General features: G+C 41.2%; 1 protein-coding gene across 2 annotated transcripts in view; it reads left to right on the top strand.

Moving 5' to 3' along the window:
- The first annotated feature begins 4,319 nt into the window (after positions 1-4,319).
- Positions 4,320-24,006, top strand: part of LOC140211536 (solute carrier organic anion transporter family member 3A1-like) — a 307,116-nt gene continuing 287,429 nt past the window's right edge. The window contains exons 1-2 of one of the 2 annotated variants that reach the window (XM_072281326.1): positions 4,320-5,966; positions 20,829-21,294. In XM_072281326.1, coding sequence (XP_072137427.1) covers positions 5,835-5,966; positions 20,829-21,294 — 598 coding nt within the window. In that variant the 5' untranslated portion in view covers positions 4,320-5,834. Of the gene's footprint in view, positions 5,967-6,055; positions 6,324-20,828; positions 21,295-24,006 lie in introns of those variants that run through there. The other variant, XM_072281327.1, reaches the window with a different exon arrangement.

Genomic DNA, 24,006 nt, shown 5'->3' with positions numbered 1-24,006 from the left:
CTGACAAATAGGTCGACTTTCTCCTTACCTCAGTTCCATGAAATATTCAGGGTTCAGGAGGAAGGATAAGCACTGGAAGTTGCTATCTTGTTAAACACCTACTTGAATCATATGTAAATTGAAGGGGAACCATCATTTCTCAAAGTCAGCTGCCATGTTCTCAGGTGAACATATATAGTGGCCCTCTCAAGATATTGTACAGAATAAGCATCTAATGTAACTGGGAGGGTACTTTCAGAGAAGTGTGTTATCTACAGTACTGTGCAAAAGTCTGAGTCACATATATACAGTTAGGGTTCCTAAGACTTTTCACAGTACTCTATTTGTTAACGTGGAACAGAAAGTGAGTTTGGAAATCGGGTAGGAGCAAAGGATGTTGGGAATGACGAGGGTGTAGCACCACAGGAGGGGTGTGGGACAGCTGGCAGAGAAGGAGTGCCAGGGACCAGGGGTGGCATGGTTCCAGTTACACACTGCCCTAAGATACCGGGCCAGGTTATTTGATTCGAAACACTTGGTCTATTGATCATTACAGAATACCTGTCTGGTGCTTCCCGCTCCCTTCCTCTTTTCCCAACCATGATTCCTCTCTCCCTGTCCCCTTCCCACTCTCAGTCCACAATAGAGACCCACATCAGAAGCAGTTTTATCATCACTCACATATGACATGAAAATTGTTTTTTTTCTGTGGCAGTGGTACAGTGCAATACATAAAGTTATTACAGGACTGTGCAAAAGTCTTTGGCACTTTAGCTATAGATAGATAGATACTTCATTAATCCCAAAGGAAATTACAGTGTCACAGTAGCATTACAAGTGCACAGATATACAAATATTAGATGAGAATATGTGCCTAAGTCATTTGCACAGTGCTGTACACTTGAAATGTACAGCAGCTTACTGTATTGGGTTAGGCAGCACCATTCGATTATTACTTAAATGGCTGATTAAAATGATTAATGTGCCCCATACTTGTAGAGTCCTTTTGTGATAATTACTTTCTCCACCATCTGACATAATAACTTCCTCTGGGCATCAGTAATACACTTTTATTTTACTATTACATGCAAATCATTTGAATTTATCACTGATTCACCATGTGAGACATCTATTGAGCTTCTGGGTGTTTTGCCCCATTTAATTTAATTTATTTATTTGGAGATACAACGCAGAACAGGTCCTTTCAGCCCAATAAGCTGTGCTGTCCAGCAACCTATTAACTTAACACTACCTAATCACAGGACAACTTACAATGACCTATCAACCCACCCGGTACATCTTTGGACTGTGGGAGGAAACCAGAGCACGTGGAGAAAATTCACGCGGTCGAGGGGAGAACATCCTTGTTGGAATTGAACTCCAAACTCCAGAACGCCCCAACCCTTAACAGTGTCGCGTGAATCGCCATGTTACTGTGGTGCCCATTTTCTGGCTTAGAAAGTGTACTTTTCTGATTGCCAAAAGGTCCGGTTGCTTGATTGTTATTGACTGTCTTCTAAACCATTCTGGAGGACTGAAGCATAAGTAGAAAGGTAAAGGGAGTCAGAAGAAAATTAGAGCACCTTACAGTAGAGGGCAGAGCAAACACACTGACCTCAAAGCCAAGGCGATAATTGTCAGGGCTTTTATGAAAGCCTTGTCAGTTGTTTTAGAAACTGTCAAAAGAACTTTTGATGTGATGGATATAATTGTCAAGATTGTGAATCTGTCTGATTGGTTCATGTTCCACCAAATAGTCTCTACATTCTATGTGAAGTTTTGATACATGTTGTAGTTTAAGTCTCCAGAGCTACCCTTTGCAGCTTTTATGCATCTTGTCAAGTGTATTGTAGTTTGAGCACTTGAGGTTTCCATCTGAGTCCTCTCCTTTGGAAGTGTTGTTGGAGCTCGCCATCCCTTGAGCTGGAACTTTTAACTTCCTGGTCCTGAACACATTGCAGTGATTCACCGAGGCAGACCTCTTCTCTATCTGTGCCTTTAGGAGAAACATCAGTATCTGAGCAGGTATTTGCAATGGCCCAGCCTCGGGAAGTTTGGTATTTCTTCCTAAATCTATCTCTGCATTTACAGCATCTGACATAGAAGAAAGACTAAGCTGTCACTAAATGTGAAGGAAAGAGAGAAGAGTCCACCGAAAGCACCACCTGTTTGTCATGGTGACAACATTGAAATAAAAAGAGATGAGGTTTGTAGCAACCTTATTCAGTTTTCTCTGTGTTGCCAGTAACGACAGTCATGTTTTCCCTTTATCTACATTGGCCATTTCTTCCACTGGGGAACGCCAGGGTAAACCTGTTGTCAAATTTCTGACTCAGGTTATGGGGTAACTTGCTTGTGTGATAAATGACACACATAAAAGTTGCTGGTGAACGCAGCAGGCCAGGCAGCATCTCTAGGAAGAGGTGCAGTCGACGTTTCAGGCCGAGACCCTTCGACAGGACTAACTGAAAGAAGAGCTAGTAAGAGATTTGAGAGGGGGAGGGGGAGATCCAAAATGATAGGAGAAGACAGGAGGGGGAGGGATGGAGCCAAGAGCTGGACAGGTGATTGGCAAAGGGGATATGAGAGGATCATGGGACAGGAGGACCAGGGAGAAAGATGGGAGGGGGAACCCAGAGGATGGGCAAGGGATATAGTCAGAGGGACAGAGGAAGAAAAAGGAGAGTGAGAGAAAGAATGTGTGTGTAAAAATAAACAACGGATGGGGTACGAGGGGGAGGTGGGGCATTAGTGGAAATTAGAGAAGTCAATGTTCATGCCATCAGGTTGGAGGCTACCCAGACGGAATATAAGGTGTTGTTCCTCCAACCTGAGTGTGGCTTCATCTTTACAGTAGAGGAGGCCGTGGATAGACATGTCAGAATGGGAATGGGATGTGGAATTAAAATGTGTGGCCACTGGGAGATCCTGCTTTCTCTGGTGGACAGAGCGTAGGCGTTCAGCAAAGCGGTCTCCCAGTCTGCGTTGGGTCTCACCAATATATAGAAGGCCACATCGGGAGCACCGGAGCTCTGTCCGCCAGAGAAAGCAGGATCTCCCAGTGGCCACACAGTGTGAGTCGTGTCAGTGTGAATAGGTGTGTGTCATGCACTCTGTGTGAACAGGTGTGTGTGTCGTGTCAGTGTGAACAGGTGTGTACCGTGCATTCAGTGTGAACAGGTGTCTGTTGTGTCCTCAGTGTGAACAGTGTGTGTCGTGTCAGTGTGAACAGGTGTGTGCCATGTCTTCCGTGAGTCTTTTGAGTTGAATTCTCCGTCATTTTCAACTCAGCATAAACTAAAATTTTCCAGTAAATTCTCAGTGAGCTAACTGTAACAAAATTACTTGCAGCAACTTTTCCATACTATCTCACCGTGACCATTGAGAATTAGCCCCTCTTTGAGAAGCTTTTGAAAAGCAGACAATTGGATTCAGCTGAGTAATTGGACTTTTGGGAAAACAAAGAAAGGGAGGCGTGACCACTGTTTTGAACAAATGGAGATAGAACCTCTTTAAAAATCGAGGCAATTATGATGAAAGCCACCTTAAAAGTCCCATTTGTGACCGCGTCATTGAATCAATGAATGTCGATCCTAAATTTTTATGTTGACAACCCTAAAAGTAATTAGCATTCGTACATTTTAAGAATTCAACTCTCCTTTTCTTAACAGAAGGTACATGATGGTTTTTTTGGAGATGCCTATAATTTTAATATGATTCATCTTCTCTCTCTACCCACAATGATTTTGAGAGGCGGCAGCAGTCGCGTTCACTTTCCCGGACTCGAGCCCTCTACGTGGCGCTGTTTACAGAAGCAAAGAGGAGACCAAACGTGTGTGTTTCGCTTTCCACGATGTCACCTCCCCGCCCCACAAACCCCCCCTCCACAGAACAGCCTGAGAGGAAGTTGCAATATTGTTCCATTGCCTTCTGCGGTTTTTGCCTGTAACCCACGCCCCGCTGCACGATGGCACGTCTGAGATCAGCCAACAATATCTGGTTGGGAGGAGGAAGGCAGAAAGAATTTGCAAAGCTCCAACCGTGTGCAGGAAAGTTCCCTAAACCTTAGCTCAAATCTCGGAATCTTTGCTCAAAAAATCCGAATGCACGAACGAATCAAATGCATTTCGGGGGTTGAACGGGTCCGAGCTGTACAGTCTTTGCAAACCCACGGACAGTAACCGGGACAACTTGTGGTCAGTTCACCGGCAAGCCTATTGCAAAGTTAGTTGTTAGAGACTTCAGCTCAGTGCCAGTTTCAAGCTACGGATCGTGTCGGGCACAGAGTCATCCAAAAGTGTGTTTGGTTCAACGGGGCATTCGGTCACCGTCGGGATTCAGAGGGGACGATCAGATTCAGTGCACTGGACGTTGGCAGCTCGGAGCTCCACGATTGACAGCCGTAAGCTCGAATCAGCAGCCTCTTAACGTAAGAGCCTGGAACATGCTTGAAGCACATAGCAGATCGGGCAGCATCCGTGGAGAGAGAGGCGGAGTTGATCTTCCTTCAGGACCGTGACTAGGACAAGAACTTTAAAATAAAACAAACTGCTACGACTTGAGATAAGTTTTGTTTTGGCCCAGGGTGCTAGGGTCCTCTCTGTGAGATAAGCAGAGACCGGGAAAGTTCGTGTGAAAAGGACTTTGCCGCGGATTCCGCGTCTGTTTCGTTCCTGCTGACATTCTGGCGCAAGGAGACAGCTCGTATAGCGTTCTCTTACACGCTCTCCCACACAGTCGCTGCCACTTGCGTAGCGCTCTCCCTCTCATACGATCTTTACCGGCCCTCCTCCTCTCCCACAGTCCCTCTCTCGCAGTGCGTCTCCCTCCAGCATCGTTTCCTTTCTCACTTCGCATGCTTTCAGCTCTTTCATCTACAGTGACCCCCCCACCCCCTAATACCCAATAACCTCTCAGTTTCAAACACAACACCCTTTAGTCTCGCACTCTCACACCCAATCACACATCTACTCATCCGTCAAGGCGTCCACTCTCTCACACGCACATCTTACCCTGCTGTGCCTTCCTGTAACTCTCGTAGCCTCTCATCGTTGTCTTCCTCACAGTCTGACATTATCACATGCACCCACCCCGATCCACCGTTCATATACTTTCTTCACAGAGTCGCTGCGTTAGTCGCTAATTGCTGCTTCTTGTATTGCGCACCCCCGTCCCCGCGTTCATTCCCTCCTGCTCGTACATACCCTCCCAGTCATACTGTGCTGGCTTTCTCACACTGATACAGACTTGCTTCTCTCTTTCTCTGACTTCGGAGGGGACTGCCGTCTCTGCCACAGGCACTCCTCTCCAAAACAAACACACACGAGTTCACTCCACCTTGCCCCTCACATCGTGAGGCATCTCCCTCGCAATCCTCTCCCTCCCACGCGCTCACTCTCTTAGAACCCTCCCCTTATTTTCTCGCCCTCAAAGACACACCCTTTCTCAGGCACCCTCCCTCCGCACATATATAACTCCTTTTTCCCCCAAGTCTCTTCCACCGTAACCCCCCTCATATTAGCCCCGTCACCCGCAGTCCGCCTGAAACCCGTTCTCTCACTCTCACTCGGTGTATTCTTCATTTTGCACACCTAGTGTCACTCATTAACTCAAAACCTCTCCTACTCTGACACAGTAGCCCCCTCCCTTTAACTTCCCTTCGTTTGCCACCTCTTGCTCTGTCTGGCTCCCATCGCCTCTCCACTCTCACGTCGTCTCGGAGGCAGCGGCTGAACCTGCGGCTGGCGAGCCTGTCGGGTGTGGCTCTCTGGTGGAGACGTACCCGTACCGGCTTCTGCACTCTTCTCCGCCGAGCCTTCCTGTTCAATTGACAACTTCTGCAAGTCGGCACCGGAATGAGCATTGAGAGGGACAGCGGGCGATCGGCGGCCGGGAGCCCCCGCATGTCCTACTTCTCGGATATCCGAACATTTCTCGTCGCCGAGTGCTTGCTGATGCTGACGCAGGGTATCAGCGGCGCGTATTTAGTAAGTATCGACCGGCAGCATGCCCCCGGGAGCTGCGTGAAAGGCAAGAGTGCGGTTGCTTCGGATGACAGTCTGTGGGCTAATAAATTTCATTTGTTTGATAACTCCCACTCAGTTCCTATTTAAAAAAAAGTTGTTCTGAAATGTCATCAACCTTTCACAGGTGCTGCTTGACCCCCTAGGTATCTCCACGTCTTCTGTTTATATATCGGAGGCCGTGACATTCTGCGCAGATCCTCCATAATTTCCGTTAGCCGGTGCGATCCTGCAGTTTCGACCTGGCATCGCGGCGTGTCCGGTTGATGGCCCTTTCCGTAGCTGGGCAGTTTCAGTTACAAGTCGAGAGGCTAGACACAGGTATGAGGTGCAGATGACGGCGGCGTGGTCACTAAACTGTAAACATAGAATGGGGAAGGAGCGGGAGATTCTCCCCGACCGCAGCTGGTTTGTTTTTATGAAAGTTGCCAAATTAGAGAGATTCCACGAATTTGAGATGCCCAAAAGTAGCCGTGCCGCTCTCCTGAGATTTTTACACCTCCCGGCGGGCTCCGTCCAACCGAACCGAGATGATAAAGTTAGCAGCGGTACCGCCCAGATGAAGCGAAGTTGGCTGCGCCGTGACGGTTGTTTCTCGCAATGGTTTAAGCGCGGGCACATTTGGCGATCCTTTACCGTATTCCGGGGTTGGCTGCCAATTCAACGCCCTGCCTTTCGGATCTATCCAAGCTTGACATTTATGGAAAACAATGGATAGGTCCCAGAAAATTCTCCACTTGGACTGCTGACCACTTCGAATCCCCGCTGTTGATACCCTCCCCGTTACCGCTGCAGAATCGAGGAAGTCTGGGGATTGGGAGATAATGCCAAAATCCCATCTCTGCCCTCCATTGAAACTGCCACAGCTGTTGGCATAAGTTTAGTCATCTCCGTCGGTACTTTGGCTATTACACCGGTACCGACCTTTCCTATTTAAAAGGGCCCCATTGCCCCCAGCTAAAGTCGCGACCTGACGGAGATGAATGACCCTTCTTCCGGAAGAAGGGTCTCGGCCTGAAGCTTCGACTGCTTATCCACTTCCATAGAGGTTGACTGACCTGCCGAGTTCCGCCAACATTTTGTGTGTGTGTGATGCTCTGGATTTCCAGCACCTGCAGAATTTCTCGTGTGTATTCCCCTTCTTCTGTCTGTTGCTCCCCCTCCCCTTTACCAGTTCACTCAGCTGTATTTCTGAGTGTCTCAAGCATTACTTTTTAACTCCACACCATGTCAACTTCTACCATTGACTTCACCCCCACCGTACTTCTGTGAATGGCAACCTAACATCCTTTGTCACTCACTCTGTAGATCTGCTGATCCCTAACTTCTCAACCCTTTGTCTTGAAACTCAACCTTCTCCAGATCTTAAACACTGGCACATATCTTTCATAGTCAACCCTGCAGCTCTCTCTTGTTGGTCTTCCCCACCAAGGCTTCCCATTATTTCTTATGCTATAAGCAATATAAGCTTCTACATGTGATGTTTCCTAAACTATCTACTATGCAATTGTTGCTCTTAATGTGGGGTGAATGCTTTAAGAACTGCTTCTTTCCCTCTGCCATCAGATTTCTAAATGAACAATAAACTAACCCATGAGCAATACCGCACTATCTTTTGGCTCTTTTTGCACTACTTAATTATATATTAAACAGCCTCCCTCAAAAGATAGTTGGCAGGCAGGTCATCTTTTTGAGCTACACTCCTAAACTGTAGAATTCAGTGCTTAAAACTATAAGGAATGCAGACTCAGAATTAGAATCATGTTTATCATCACCGGCATGTGTTGTGAAATTTGTTAACTTAGCAGCAGCAGTCCAATGTAGTACATAATTTAGAAGATGAAAATAGTAATAATAAATAAGTAAATCAATTATAGTATATATATATATATTGAATAGATTATAAATCATGCAAAAACAGAAATAGTATATATTAAAAAAGTGAGGTAGTGCTCACATGTTCAATATCCATTTAGGAATCGGATGGCAGAAGGGAAGAAGCTGTTCCTGAATTGCTGAGTGTGTGCCGTCAGGCTTCTGTACCTCCTACCTGATGGTAACAGCGAGAAAAGGGCATGCCCTGGGTGCTGGAGGTCCCTAATAATGGACGCTGCCTTTCTGAGACACTGCTCCTTGAAGATGTCCTGGGTAGTTTGTAGGCTAGTACTAAAGATGGGGCCGACAGTTGAGATTTTCAAATGCTAGTTCAAAACCTATTTATTTAACCTTGCTTTAATTAACATCTTTTTGTCTTTTATTTTCATGTTTGCACTTTATCTCACAGTAAAGCACTTTGAACTACATTGTATGAAAAGTGTTCTCTATATAAGTTAGTGTTATGTATATAATTTCTTATTGTAATTTATAGTTTGTACTTATTGCGATGTGCTGCTGCTGCAAAACAACAAATTTCATGACATATGCCGGTGATATTGAAGCTGATATAGGTTGAGTGCTCCTTATCTGAAAATCCAAAATCTGAACATCTCCAAAATCCAAAATTTGATGTCACAAATGGACAATTGCACAAGTTGCTAGGGAAGGTTCCCAGGCAATGCTCAGTGCTCTGCACACCACAGACAATTATGAAAAGTGATCTCATATATGTAGTGAACAGAAGTTAATGACAATTGGAAAAACACTGCATTAAACCTAAAATGAGGATCTCGGTTGTGTACTGAAAGAGTGGATTCGTCGGTATCAGATTGAAAATATGCCACTGAATGGTTTGCTGATCATGAGACAAACGGAAATCTATCATGACAGACTGAAAATTTGAGGAGGTTAGAATATTCAGCGGGCTGGTTGCAGAAACTTAAGAAAAGTCACGGCATTAAATTTTTAAAGTGTTTACTGATCGTGAAGCAGCAGAGAAATTCATTGATGTGTTTGCCAAGATTGTCACTGATGAAAATCTTACACTAGAACAAGTCTACAATGTTGATTGTTTTTATAAAAACGTAACTACACCACTAAAACAAAGTAAGATACAAATACAATGTACTGTTACCTTTTAATCAAAACATGGCATCGTAGGTGGGGACTGAAAGCCTTCCATTATTTGTTGTTGGTCAGCAGCTGATTCAGGTATTCTCCCAATGCTGCCGAGCTGCCTTTGTTATCCTGCATACATTATATTTTAATTACATTAATGATATGTAATAATTTTAATTAAGTAGATATGTGTGCTGAACAAGTATTAGACAAAGACTGCTTACCGATAGCACATATATTCAGGGTCAGAGATGATGACATTCTCAAGCAATCTCATTATATATTCCAAAATACGAAAAAATGTGAAATCAGAAACACTTCCAGCCCTAAGTGTTTTGGATAAGAGGTACTAAACCTGGATTTGTATCATTTTTTTAACTACTAATTTTTTTTCATTCAAAGAAACTTGGACAGGTTCATGATTAGTAACGGTTTAGTTCTCAACCTGGGGTTCATGGACCCCCCCCCCCCAGTTCACGGGGTCGGGATCCATGGCTTAAAAGAAAGGTTGGGAAAATCTGGTTTAGAGGGATGTGGGCCAAAGATGGGCAAATGGAGCCAACTTAGACGGGAATCTTGATCAACATGGACCGGTTGTGCTAAAAAACTTTTTTTCTGTGCAATATGACTCTTAAATGTAAGAGTTGTTTCCTTTGTGGCACACTGCACGTTGAATTGAGTATTAGTGCCATTTTAAATATCAAATTTAGATTATGCCATTTATTCATGCACCACTAAACACTGTGAATGCTAGAAGACCATAATCTGTAGGAGTAGAATTAGGCTATTTGGCTCATCGAGCCTATTCCACCATTTCACCATGATTTATTATCCTTCTCAACCGATTCTCCTGCTTTTTCCCTGTAACTTTTGACACCCTGACGAATCAAGAACCTATCAAACTCTGCTTTAGCTAGACTCAATGACTTGGTCTTCACAGCCGTCAGTGGCGATGAAGTCTAGATTCACTGCCCTCTGAGTAAAGAAACTCCTCCTCATCTTTGTTTTTAAGAGATGTTCTCATATTCTGAGGCTGTACCCCCACTGTAGGAAGCATCCTCTCCATGCCCACTGTATTGAGGCCTTTCAATATTCAATAGGTTTCAATGAGATCTCCCCTCATTCAAGCACCCACAGTGCTACCTAGTGATGACACCGTGGCAGTAAATTTTGTCCTTTATGTATTGTTCAATATTTTACTTAATAGTTAAAAGTAAACTGGTTTTACCCCTCTCGTGCTTACAACCAACTATGCACCCTGTTTTGTAATTCAAATCAGCGTGTCCGAAAACAGCATTTGCACACCCTCGAGTTAAAATGTAAAGGCTTCTGACTTCTTTATTTTGGTTTGTAGGGAATAATTTATCTGAAAGTGGTTATATTTTTAGATTATGACTTTAAGGAATCCGTGATGTGCTTGTTCATGCCACGTACCCTACTGGTTACCCTGGAATTTCCAGCAATAACAAAGCCATGTCCCAGGGGACATGACCTCAGCTGGTGAATTCACTGTGTGAGGTGGAGCTGATCCAAAGATCGAGGAAAAGTTGATGGTTGGATTTCTGGCTTTATTCGCCTCTCGTCAATGCTACTGATGATCTTAGTTTTTGCTGGCCAGAGTTCCTTCGTTTGAACGCTATCCAATGGAAGCAATAAAGATATAAATCATGGCCAAAGTGACTGCCAAGACAAGAGCATCAAGGAAGTTTATTTTCCTAAAGTCTTAGCAAACTCCCTCCAAATAACGTCTGCAACAGATTGCTTTAACACTTGCTGTTAGCAATGGGCTACTACATTTTCTAGATCCAAGAGTGTTGATTTGCAGCCCAGAACTGTCCCAATCAAAGGTGGAGCTGTCCTATTTAGACTCAGGGACTTGTTCAATGTAATATAGTTATGATCAAGCATCATGGACATGGCCCAAACAAGCATCATGGACATGGCCCAAACAAGTCCTACTGTCAGAAATGTTTGAGAAACTTGAAGCCTCCTGCCCAGGCTTAAACAGCTTTCAAACCTAACAAGTGCTTTGAGTATCTCTGAATGTCTTTGAGGTTCAGAAACATCCAAAAAGAATTTAAAGCATCAGTGGACTATTCATTCCTGTTTGAAAATGATTAAATATTAATACCTAAAAATGTAAACACATTTAACAGTTTAATATTTAAGCAACTCAGCAAGGAATTGTATATTACCTTGCTCTTATCTGGGTCACTCACAGCCATTGTCATCTGCTGAACTGTGTCTGCGCCACGTATAACCTGAAATTGGTTCAGCAGGCAGATTCCTCGGTGTATTCTCTGGAAAATTGGAAACAGGTATGTAGTATGTCATTGAATTCCCTGGAACATTTCATGTTAGAAGGTTGTTAGGCAAAGTAAGATAACAAAATTTGAGTTTGCCACGTGTGTGAGAATTGCAACATGATCAGAATCAGGCTGATTGTCACTGACATATGTTTGTGAAATGTGTTGTTTGTGGCAGTGGTACAGTGAAATACATTTTTAAAAACTACTGTAAGCTACAAAAAGAAATGAAACATAAATAAGTAATGCAAAAAGAGCAAGAAGCGAGTTAATGCTCATGGATTCATGGGCTGTTCAGAGACACATAATGGTATTTATCCCAGTAAATGTCATTGTAGCCATACACGGAACACACACAAAATGCTGGAGCAACTCAGCAAGTCAGGCAGTATCATGGAGGGAAATAAAAGTTGATGATGAAGATCCTGACGAAGGGTCTGAGCCCAAAACACTGACTGCTTATTCCCCTCCATAGATGCTGCACTGTTTCCTGTGGAATGTGTGTGATACTCAAGATTTCCAGCATCTGCAGAATCGCTTGTGTCTTATCAAAAACCATTGATGAATTGTTGGCACATGCCTGCAATTTCCAGCCCAATACTGTTTATTGAAAGGTGTTGTTTTAACTGTACCATATCATCCTCTTGGACTGCTTCCTCCTTGATGCTTCTATCTTTTCTCATACACAGCCTGTAAAACCATCTGTCGACTCCAACACCGACTTTCCCAAGTTCCTGAAACATTAGGTGGAGTGGAGAACAAATTAATGAATATGTATTTGATCTTGTCACTTCCTGATTTCACTTTAAGCTGCAAAAGTAATAATATTATTCCTGCAAATTGCAGCAGGAGAAAGGAGAATATTTTTTTGAGTCAGATGGCTATTTTTACATTTCATTCTTGTTGTAGAATAATCGTGGGGTAACACACGATTAATCTGGAGTTAGCACTGTGTCTAAATGATACCTTGTTAAATTCTAACCACTTGCATTATTTATGGTCTGCTATCTGAACACAGAAATTGAAGACCTATAAATCAAACCATGTTGTGCAAATAAGCATGTGACGTCTTCACTCTTGTAAAACAGAATACAATCTCCTGAGAAACTTTGAATCATTCTGAGGCATATAGATATGTTTAGACAGGCAGGGGTTGATTAGGGGTAACCAACATGGATTTGTCTCAGGCAGATCTTGTCTTATAAACTTGATTGAGTTTTTTGATGGAATAATTAGGAAGGTTGGCAAGCAGAGGGCAGTAGATGTAGTATATGTGGAATTCAGTCAGGCTTCTGATATGGCTGTGCCTGGTAGATGGCTCAGGAAGGTTAGATCATATGACATCCACAAAGAGCAAGCAACATGGATTCAGAAATAGCTGGATGGTGGGAAATGGTGATGGTGGAAGATTGGTCCAGACCTCCAGTCTCAGAAACAGCGATGTGCCCCAGGGGTTGGTGCTGCGATATTTATTATTTGTCATCTATATTAATGAGAGGGGCTCTCCTAGTTTTCACTTCTTGTAGTTTTGAGATAAGTCAAAACCTTGAAACTTGAATCAAAAACCTTAAACTCACCCATCCACCTCAGAGCTTGCTGACTGACTGCCTCCTGGATAAGCAATAACTTGATATTAAAATTTCCATCCTTAATTGAAAATGTCACCATGTTCTTGCCTCTATAAACATCTACAGCCTTATAAATCTCCCACTGCATTCTAAATTCTGGTCATCACCAAATTTAATCATTCTACTGTTGATGACTGTGCCTTCAACTGGCAACGCCCCTATGCTCTGAAATTCCTTCCTCATGCTTTTCCAACACCACTTTTTTTTCCCCTGTAAGAAGCCTTCAATGCTTATCTCTGTCCAAGACATACACTAAAACTGGAAATATTGACTCAAGTAGTTAAAAGTCCCTAATTGTGCATCTAGAGAACATGTTTTGGAGTGCTGTCAGTGCTGGCCTAGACTGGGTGTGGTGGATGTTGTTAGCTGGGGAACACACACAATAGAACCTACTGTACTTTCCTTTCATTAATTAAAGATATAACTTACTCCAGACTCTATTCTCTCCTCTGTGCTATGACCAAAACATGCCCCATCACTTGCCGAATTAATTCAGAAGCTTACTCACTATTTCTGATGAATCAGAATCAGGTTTATTACCATTGGCATATGTCGTGAGATTCAGGCAGACAGGAAAATTGATTCAAGAATGTAGACAATGCCTCCTTGAAGTAATGCTACGTCCCCGCTGACTTCTGAGAATCTGATTCATGAGCACTTGTGTGAAATCAGTTTCACAGGTTCTGTGAGTGCAGACAGAAGACACTCATTACCAGTATATTTAGTGTCTATATAAAGTATTCACTCCACCCCAGTCCCTGGAAGTTTTCAGTTTTATTGTTGTATAACATTGAATCACAGTGGATTTAATTTGGCTTTTTTGACACAGATCACTAGAAAAGATTCTTATGTGTCAAAGTGAAAACAAATTTCTACAAACTGGTCTAAGTTACAGGCAGTCCCCAGGTTACGAATGAGATCCATTCCTAAGTCTGTCTTTAAGGCGAATTTGTAGATAAGTTGGAACAGGTATATACAGTCCTTATTTAGCGTCAGTTAGTCAAATGTTTGTCTTAGTATATAGTGTATATTTTATCTTTCTATGCATGTAAAACACTTAAGAAACACTTTCAAATACACTAAAACATCTTAAACATAATAATACAGTATATCATAATAATAAGAAGAATTATTTCCACTTTATTTTCAATCATGATCGTTTTCCTTTTCTTTGATGCATCACCAGCACTTGCATCGGATTTAGGCTTTGGGGGCATGGGGTTACAAGAGTAAATAAGAGAAAAATTTAAGCCAAATACAAAGTTACACACTCAGCACAGTGTTAACAGCAACGTGATCCGACTTAAAATGGCGGATGGCGTTCTCCTTCCTCGAGCCGACGAACCGCTGAAGCCGTGCAATGTTTTCAAATTTTTAATATAATAGGCTTTATGGTAGTCCGTTCGTAAGTACGAGTTGTCCGTAAGTTGGGCATTCTTAACCTGGAGACTTCTGTACCTGCAAATATAAAACATAAAATATTTGATTGCATGAGTATTCACCCCCTTTAATATGACACAGCATATCATCACTGATAGAATAAAATGTAGTGCAAAAACTGAGGCTCACAATGGCTCTGATTGTGGAGGGGAAAAAGCTGTTCCTTAAATGTTGCGATTGTGGCTTCACACTCCTGTACCTCCTCTTTGATAGCAACAATGAGAAGAGGATGTGTCCTGGGCGATAGAGGTCCTTAATGGTGGGTTCTGCCTTTTTGAAGCATTGCCTTTTGCAGATGTTGTCCACAGTGCGGAGGCTAGTGCCCATGATGGAGCTGGCTGAGCTTAGGGCCCTCTGCAGCATTTTCTGATCCTGTGCAGTGGCTCCTGTGACCAGCTAGAATGTTCTCCACTGTACATCTGTAGAAATTTGATGACTAGAAGTATCTCCTCAAATTCCTAGTGAAATGATTCAGAATTTGCTAAAAATTTTTTTGCTGGAAAAGAAAGAGATGAGGAAAGGAAAAAGAAACAGGCTAAAATATTACTCCATGGAATATGTGTTAATATTTGCTAAAATTTCCACTTAAAATGTAGAGAGAAACTTCAGGCAAATGTATGGAAACCTTATACTGAAATTATACTGTTGGCTTGGCATGAATTCACACAACTCCAGGTGCAGATCTGTCTGAGCTATTGCCTCCTCTTTCCTTTGAAAAATTTGAATAACCTCAGTCGTCTAGATCAATGAGCGTACTTCACAGGAATTGTTGTAATGTATTCTTTCATCTGTGTCTTGTGGCAATATATTTCAATATATTCATTGGCACTGCTTTAATCATCTCAAAATTACGTTTGGCGAATGCGGAGGATGGTAATTTAAGGTGGAATTTCATAGGAACACACTGGGTTGGGTGACAGAGCCTGTACCTCAGGCCTGCCTCTTGTGATGTCCAGTGGTTGTACTAAGCTTTTTGCAGTCATATGGTGCCCAGACCTCTGTACTGTCAGAAGGCCTCTGCTTTTTTCAAATGTTTCTGATTATTAGACGGTATTGAAAGAAACAGAATAATTAAACATCTATTTATATGATTGAATGAAAAAAATCATATAGTCCATGAAACTGATTGCAATCAATTAAAACTTAAATTAAAAAACTGAAACTTAAAACTTTATGTAATTGAAACTAAGAAAAATATACAAAAACTCTTCCCTGATCTTAACTGTTAAATGAAGATTCATGATCCCATACATCGGAATGGTTCCTTGCTGTATGACTGCTCTAAAGCTGATGGGTAATGACAATTTCAAAGTGTATCTAGCTTTCCACTTCAGTTATAGAGGGAACACCCTTTTGCTTGATAATGAGTGCAGCAAAAGAGTGAGAGGTCAGATGTGTGTGCAACTTACACCCGGCGCAGTGAGTAGGCACAGAAGCCTGGGACACGTTAACGTGATCAATGGCCTCTTGTCGCTGATGGAGGACTGATAGCCAGCTCGAGTGTGTGGATCCATTTGTTCTGACGCAATATTGTACAGCTCGTGTTCTAACAAACACGAGTGTAAGGCACTGTGGGAAGATGGGAGGGGTGGCATAATAGTTAGTGTGACACTTTACAAGGCAGCTGTTTTAAGTTAAAATGGTCCGTACTGAATGGGCAAAGTTAGTTGGTACAGACAAATTGAACAATTATTGTAATAGTTATATATAAAATATTTGAAGTAGATTAAATAAATTTAGATCTGAAAACACAGTTAGCTTTGAAAGGGGAATAATAATAACAACTGTAAACAGACATTCTGAGCAAGTATGCCAGACATTTTACAAGTGTTTTAGGAATGTAACTTTGATATTGAGTTAATTGCATTTTGGAACAATATTGAATCTATATTTATGAAGACTATCAATCGAAGCTTCAACATCGTACTGATAAAGTGACATTATGGGGCAACTCTGAGAATTATCTGTAGATTTAAAAAGACCTTGAAATATATTTTTAAAAATCTGTTTTGAGCCAAATGCAAATAGTAATCCTGAAATCCCAGCAGGGTGGTGGTGATTGCAGGAAGTGCAAGTTGCATCATTTTGGGTTGAATGTCCAAGCCTCATTTCCTGAAAGTCTGGCTCTTTGCCGGAGGGTGGGAATTCCAGAATCATCTTGAATCTGAAAAGCCAGACTTGCTGAAAATATAATTAAAAATGTTAGGAATACAGAGCAGGCCAGTCTTGTGACAGTTAGTGAACAACTTTTTTTGGAACATCTAACATTCTGCCTTTTTCACTAACCTCAGTTGATGTCCTAACCATTCTGTTGCATATCTATAGCAAAGAACATAGACCAGTACAGCACAGGGTTAGGCCACAATGTTGTGCCCAACCAAGTAAATTAGTAATCAAATGGTTAACTAAACTAACTTGTCTACCTGCACAATGTCCATATCCTTCCCTTTTCCTCAAAAATATGCCTATCTGCACATTTCCTAAAAGACCGTTGTAACTGCCTCTATCACCACCCCAGGCAGTGCATTCTAGGCATCCACCATCGCTTGTATAAGAATCTTGCCCCACACATCTCGAAATTATCCCCTCTCTCCTTAAATGCGTGCCCTCTGGTAATAGACATTTGAACCGTGGGATAAAGGTACTGTCTGTTACTCTATGCCTCCCATAGTCATATCTTACCTCAGCCATTGGTGTTCCAGACGAAACCCAGTTTGTCCAACCTCTCATAATTGCACATGCCCTCTGATCCAGGAATCACTTTGTGTAAACTGCACCATGGCTGAAGCTGTACCATGTTCCTGGTCTGTGTTTTTTTTTTGACATTATTGAAAGTCTTAAACTTGGGCTTATTTCCTTCCTGAATACAAGTAATTCATTGCAATGCAAAAAGTGAAACAAAGCCGAGCAGGCTTTTGAGGAGGGTGAGCCTTCTCTGGGATTGGAATTGGATTGTGATCAAAAGCAGTACTCGTTAAGTATGGTGAGCATGTAGTCACATGAAGTAGTTGAGAATGAGGTCCCTGTCACTGAGGGTTAAAACGTTGGAGGGAAGAGAAAGTTGGGCTGGAGGTGTCTAAAACATTTCCAGACTGCTCCTCTGAGGAAGATGACTAACTCTCTTATCTTCTTTGTCAAAATTAACAACACAGATATTAATTGTGAATTTTATTGTTATTGATATTCTTAAGGATTCTTTCATGTTTATCCAGGTTACAAAGGGTGCTCCGAATTCTAACTTCTTAATATATTTTTATTGGTTCCTCTATTGCAAATGAGCTAACTGATTTCCTTTTGGCAGTGTAGCAGGCCGCCTTCAAGGAAAGAATGTATCTTTTTAATCAGAACCTCACGATTGTTTATGTGAAACTTTTAGGGTAATAACTCAAGAAGTCTTCCTTTAGGACAATTCATTTGTAATAAGGTGCTAGGAGCCACTTACTGATCCAGAATTTTAGTTAAACTTGAATGATCTCTTCACAGAGTTTACTTAAAAAAAAAGTAAATAAATAAAAAAAGTAGTTTCATGTAGTTTCCTGGGTTCCAACAGGCAATTAGTGATTGCACAGGCAAGCCCCACTTCCGAGTTATTACTGAGCACAACATATGCACCTATGTACAGATGCCAGAATGCAGTTCTGTTCAATGTCCCTCCAAAAAGTGGTTAAATTTAATTCCTGCCCACACCCTCGGGTTACTGATAACCGCTTTGACTCCAGAAACTGAAGTCTCCTTTTGAGTTGTCTGGCATTGAGGACTTCAAGCAGTTGCAGCTAGTACATTCTCAAGAATCATCAATATATTGATAAGACAATGATAATGTTGGGTAGTTTGTCTCTTTTTTTTGATGTGGTTGCTTCTATCCTGTTTTGCAGGATTTATGTTGCTTGAGGGAACTGTAATTTCAATGCATTTTCATCTGTTTCAAGTGGTTTTTGGGTCTTTGGCTCAGGATAGTTCATCTGTTTAATAGAGGGTAATATAGGCCTCAGCCTCACCATATTTACATCACGCCACTCTTAAATTGCCAAAAAAACACTCTTATTCTTTCAAAGAAAACCTTTCATGTCGAATATTAGTGTTTTTTATGTAAGTGCTGAAGTTGTAACTCTTAGCAACTATAAATGACTGTACTAATAGTAGATGCTCCTAGCTTCTCTCATCATTTCCTTTCATCTCCCCCTCCCACTACTCACCTACCTCTGCCTCAGCTGGTTTCACTTATCACATGCCAGCTTGTGTTCCTTTCCCCCCTCCTCCGCCCCTTTTTATTCTGGCTTCCATCACTTTCCTTTTGAGTCCTGTCAAACCATCAAAAGCAACACACACAAAATGCTGAAGAAACTCAGCAGGCCAGGCAGCATCTATGAAAAAGAGTTTTAGGCCGAGACCCTTCAGAAGGACATTCTTCCCCCCCCCCCCACACCCCCTTTTGTTTCCATTCCTGATAAATGGTCTCATCAACTGTTTACTCTTTTTCATAGATGCTGCCTGGCCGGCTGAGTTCTTCCAGCAGTTTGTGTGTGTTGCTTTGGATTTCTAGCATCTGCAGATTTCCCGTGTTCAGCTCAAAACATCAATTGTTCATTTTCCTCCACAGATGCTGCCTGACCTGCTGAGTTCTTCCCAGCCTTCTAAAAAATTCCTAACTATAAAATAAAAGAAGTTTTTAGCATGTTTTATGAGCATCTAAACATCTCATCCTGAAGTGAACATATTGCGGGGGGGGGGGGGGGTGGCACAGTAGGAAGACAGTCGTAACGTTACTACAGCACCAATGACCTGGGTTCAATTCCACCGCAGTCTGTAAGGAGTTTGTATGTTCTCCCCGTGACCACATGGGTTTTCTTTGTGTGCTGCTCTGGTTTCCTCACACATTCTAAAGTCATATGGTTTAGTAGCTCATTGGTCACGTGAGTGTAATTTGGCCAGATGTGCTGTATCTCTAAATAAAAAAAATAAATATTGAGAATTATTGACAATAACATTTTAGTGTCAGTTTTTTGAGCTCAGTTGGCTGACAGCATGACTATTGGTGAAACTGACAAATTTATGAATGAGACTTGATTATAATACATTATTTTTACAGCTACACCAACAGCATAAAATGGTCATTCAGTTTACTGACTTGCATCAGGCAGCTGGATGTTGCAGGGGCAGAGTTGACACCAACATCACTTGGGAGGGGAAATCCTTCTTCTTCACATGTCTTGCGAAAGCTCACTTCCGGATAGCTCTTGACTTGATTTGGTTTTGATGGTTTCTCCTCTGACTGTGAAAGGTATTTTGAAGTGATGTTCTTGACCATAGTTCGGAAGTACAGCCTGTTTGCCAACCATTTCCCTTATCTCATTCCTTTAATGAGTTCAGGTGTAATGTCAGGTGTCAGCAAGTCCTTATCATGGATTTGACCCTAGGTACCCTCACATTTTGACTTATTTTAATTACAAAATCATGAAGTTAGTGGTTTATCTGTGGCTTGAAGTCTGTTGGTTAGCTCTTTGTTCTAAGTAACAAGTTCACATCTTTGCCCAGTTATTTTTGTTGATTCTTTCACAATTGACAGAAAAGATATATAAGTTGTTAATTGGGTTCCTGTTTTGTCAAGATGTCTTTACATTTATTGGTAGATAGTATTACTGAGACGATGATTTGCACTGTGTGGACGATGGTCAAACCTTTGCACATTTTACTTGCAAGAACAGGAGAGAACACATGTAAGATTTCATTTTTTTAACAGTAGGACAAATGCCATCTTTGTCCTACTCCATTGTCCAAGACATCTGCAAAGGAGTGGTGCCTCAAAAAGGTGGCATCTATCACTAAGGACCCCCTTCGCCCAGGACATGCCCTCTTCTCATTGCTACCAACAGGGAGGAGGTACAGGAGCCTGAAGGCACACACTCAATAATCCAGGAACAGCTTCTTCCCCTCTGAAATCAGATTTCTGAATGGACATTGTACCCATGAACAATACCTCACTACTTCTTTAAAACTTTTATTTTGTACACTACTTCTTAAATTTAACTATTTAATACATACAGTATGTAATTCACAGTTTTTTCTCTATTAGTATGTATTGCATTGTACTGGTGTCTCAAAGACAACAAATTTTGTGGCATGTGCCAGTGATATTAAACTTGATTCTGGTTCTGACATTTCACTTCAAAGCACCTTGAAGCACAGGCAAAATAATATAGCAGTTCTCTCATGATTAATTTCCAGCACTGTAATGGGATTTGAGCTCGGCGTCTGCAAATTTCTAGCAGAGTATCATGACGATATGGTAACTATAAGCAATACTCTTTTATTCTGTCACATATAATTATTGATGAAGATGACTGTGTACAACCACAAGAGGGTTCAGTGAAATGGACGTAAGCCTTGGTGCACATAAGTTTTAAATCAGGTTGTTGCCTTTTAAAATACTGACAGTGCTTTTCTCATGTGTTTCACAGGTCAGTATTCTAACAACGCTTGAGAAGCGATTTGACCTACACAGCACTGAACTGGGAGTGATTGCAAGTAGCTTTGAGATTGGAAACCTCATGATAATATTGTTGGTGAGCTACTTCGGTGGCAAGGGTCATAGGCCACGACTGATAGGCTGTGGTGGAATCATAATGGCCATAGGGTCTTTATTCTGTGCATTACCCGAGTTCCTAAGCCATCAGTATCAATACAAGCAGGTGGATAGATCAGTGGTGAAAGACACCTGCCTGGCCAACCTTTCCTTGGAGGAAGAGCAGATGGAAGTGGAGAAGAATCTAAAAACGTGCGCAGAAACAGAAACGACAAACATGATGTATGTCCTGGTTATTGTGGCGCAGGTTATCATTGGGGCGGGAGCAACTCCCATTCAACCACTTGGAGTCTCCTATATTGATGACCATGTACGGAAGAGAGATTCATCACTTTATATTGGTGAGTACTTCTTTATTCTCAGACACATTTTTGAAAGTGGTTGCTCCTGTTAACAATTCCGTATTTCCACGTATTTATTGGATGAATTAAGATAATGGAAACTTCTTCAGTTGATTATTAATCAGTTATCTGTTGTATTCAGTGATTGTGGTTTAAATGAGGTGCAGTGATCTATATAGTCTATGTACTATCTAGTGTTAACTTCCAGAGTGAAACTATTCGAGGCTTATTTTACTTTCAGACCCCACAGTTAATCTGTCGATGACATTAAAGAGAAAATAATCTTGTGATCCTGTAGAAATTCAATCAATATAACAATTCAGAGGTGTCCTTGAGGTCTCAAAAAAGGCTACTGTAAGCATTTATAGCATATAGTTCTCTCTATGAGTTGATTTGGGTGAATTGTTGACATTTAAGGAACTTTGCTCTGCCATAATTGTCCACTTGCATTAAAATTCCTCTTGAGGAAATGGCAATTTGATGAGATGTTTTCCTTCCAATATACTGATTTCCAGTTAAAATTTATTCTACTCTGTCTTTAAAAAATTTTGCTAGTGTTCGACAGAGGTCCCTATTGAAAGTTACGATAATTGGAAAAAAAATGTTAGAATTTCAGAAAGAAAATGTTTATAGAGTGTGGTATTAGAAATACTGGAGTCTCTGTGTTTTATTAATTAGATCAGTGCTTTTCCCATTTTCTCAGCCAGGTAATCACTGACAAATTATTGTTCCCTAACATAATCTTCATATGAACCTTCAGCAACCACTGTCCTACTATCTGTCACTATTAAATGGAAAATGGTGTCGGTTTACTGCTGAGAATGAGCTCATTTTGCTCTCTTATGCTTGTCTATATCTTTTCCTGTTTTTAAGAAGTGTTAGGTATCAGCAACGTCTTCAGATTGTACAATTGCGCCAAATATTATGCAATAAAATACCTTTAATATAGAGGATAAACAGTTGTTTTATTTGCTTTTACAGTTGCTACTGTTAACCAGCAAGAATTACTTTCTAACATGATATTCTTGTAATGTGCATATTGCTGGGAAAGCCTCATTAATTGACTGTCCCTGGTTTCTGAAGGAGACGCAGTAGATCTTCTCCTTGATTTGTTGCGGTCCTTGTGCTGTTGGTATTGCTTGGCAGATTTGGAATTTCCTAAGTTAATGTTGAAGGAACCTGCAGTAAATGTCAAAGCTGCAGAGAAGAGTTATGTATCAGTTGTTGGTGTTCCTGTAACATTACTGTCTCAGGTTTATGTTAGAGAGCAGTGATCTCAAAAGTATTGCCAAAGCAAACTTGCTGTGTTGCTACATTGGATCTATTGATTATATCAATACCTGTGATGCTGAAGTTGGATATGAATTCCCCAGCCATACAACAAGCAAGTTCTTAATGTCATACTCCCTTCTAAGGGGTCAGTCATCTCTTTAATTACTAACTTCCTTCATCCATGTTAATTGACCTTCAAAGTCTATTGATTTTATAAGTTTAAGATTTATGAATGGGAACTGACTGTGGAAATCTCACCTGATATGTTGGGTGTAGGATGTTACAATATTTGTATCCCTTAATAGCGCTGCTCTTCCTCAGGATGCATAAATGGAGACCCGTCAGTAGCTCCACATTGTATGTGTTACTTTTTATAGTACACATGGTGCTCACCAGATTTGAGCAATAGATAAGGGCAATTTCATTTTGAGACAATTTATTGCGATTCTGTTCAAGTATCAAATGATTCTCAAGAATGGCTAATATAGTTAAAGATACCTGAAAACTCTTTTAAAAAATGTAATAATGTAGAATCACAGATGGATAACACATAAATTTATGAAATAAAGAGTTTGACAGATTAGTTGCTAGAAAATGAACTGCTTTTTCATTGCTTGATCAGTTGATTCATGCTAAGTGATCTCTTAGTGTATCTAACCTCAATGGAAGTCTGTTTTATTTTAAGCAAGGTGGGTGATTGTGGATCATGACATTTTGTGTAGTTTACACAAGTGTTCTTGGTTTTGATTTTCAAAGATAATTTTGTAACAAAGTCAATATCTTGGGCAGTACCAACACATCCCCAATAATAATTGTTTATCTGTAAAAGAGAGAGAAAAAATATCTCATATACACAACTCAAGTACTGACATATAAAGATCCCATTGTTCTCTGTTGCAGGGAATTTCAAAGTTGGTGGAGAATTCCATCATCCAATAGTTCTTCAAAATACCTTCCAGACATAAATAGGCACATTATTACAAGTAACAATAGTGGAACGCCATGGAATTAATGTACAATTGCACTAGTCTGTTACCCATAGCATAGGAAGTTTGTCCAGAAATGCAAGAAGCACAAGTCAAGTTGGAAACAAGCATCCCGAATGATTGAATTCAAAGTTCAAAGTAAATTTATTAGCAAATTATGTATATGTCACAATATACTACTCTGGATGTGTATTTAGTATTTTGATAGTACTTAAGCATATTGTTTGCTGAAGCATTCTTTGTTTTTTGCAAAATGCATTGCGGGTTATTTGTAAAAGTATGTAAATGACATACATCATTATGCTACTACGTCATAAGTGTGTTCCTCGCTTAAAAGAAAATGAACGAAGGCTCACATCCCTCAGCTTCCTTGTTTTCCTTTTAATTATAACAGTAGCGACAACATACTTTTACAGCGAATCTGAGATGACTGCCTATCTGTTGAAGCGCAGTA

This window comes from Mobula birostris, chromosome 17 (assembly GCF_030028105.1).
Source record: "Mobula birostris isolate sMobBir1 chromosome 17, sMobBir1.hap1, whole genome shotgun sequence".
Classification (NCBI taxonomy): Eukaryota; Metazoa; Chordata; class Chondrichthyes; order Myliobatiformes; family Myliobatidae; genus Mobula; species Mobula birostris.
Note: the sequence above shows the minus strand (reverse complement) of the source record. Positions and strands in the feature narration are given on the sequence as shown.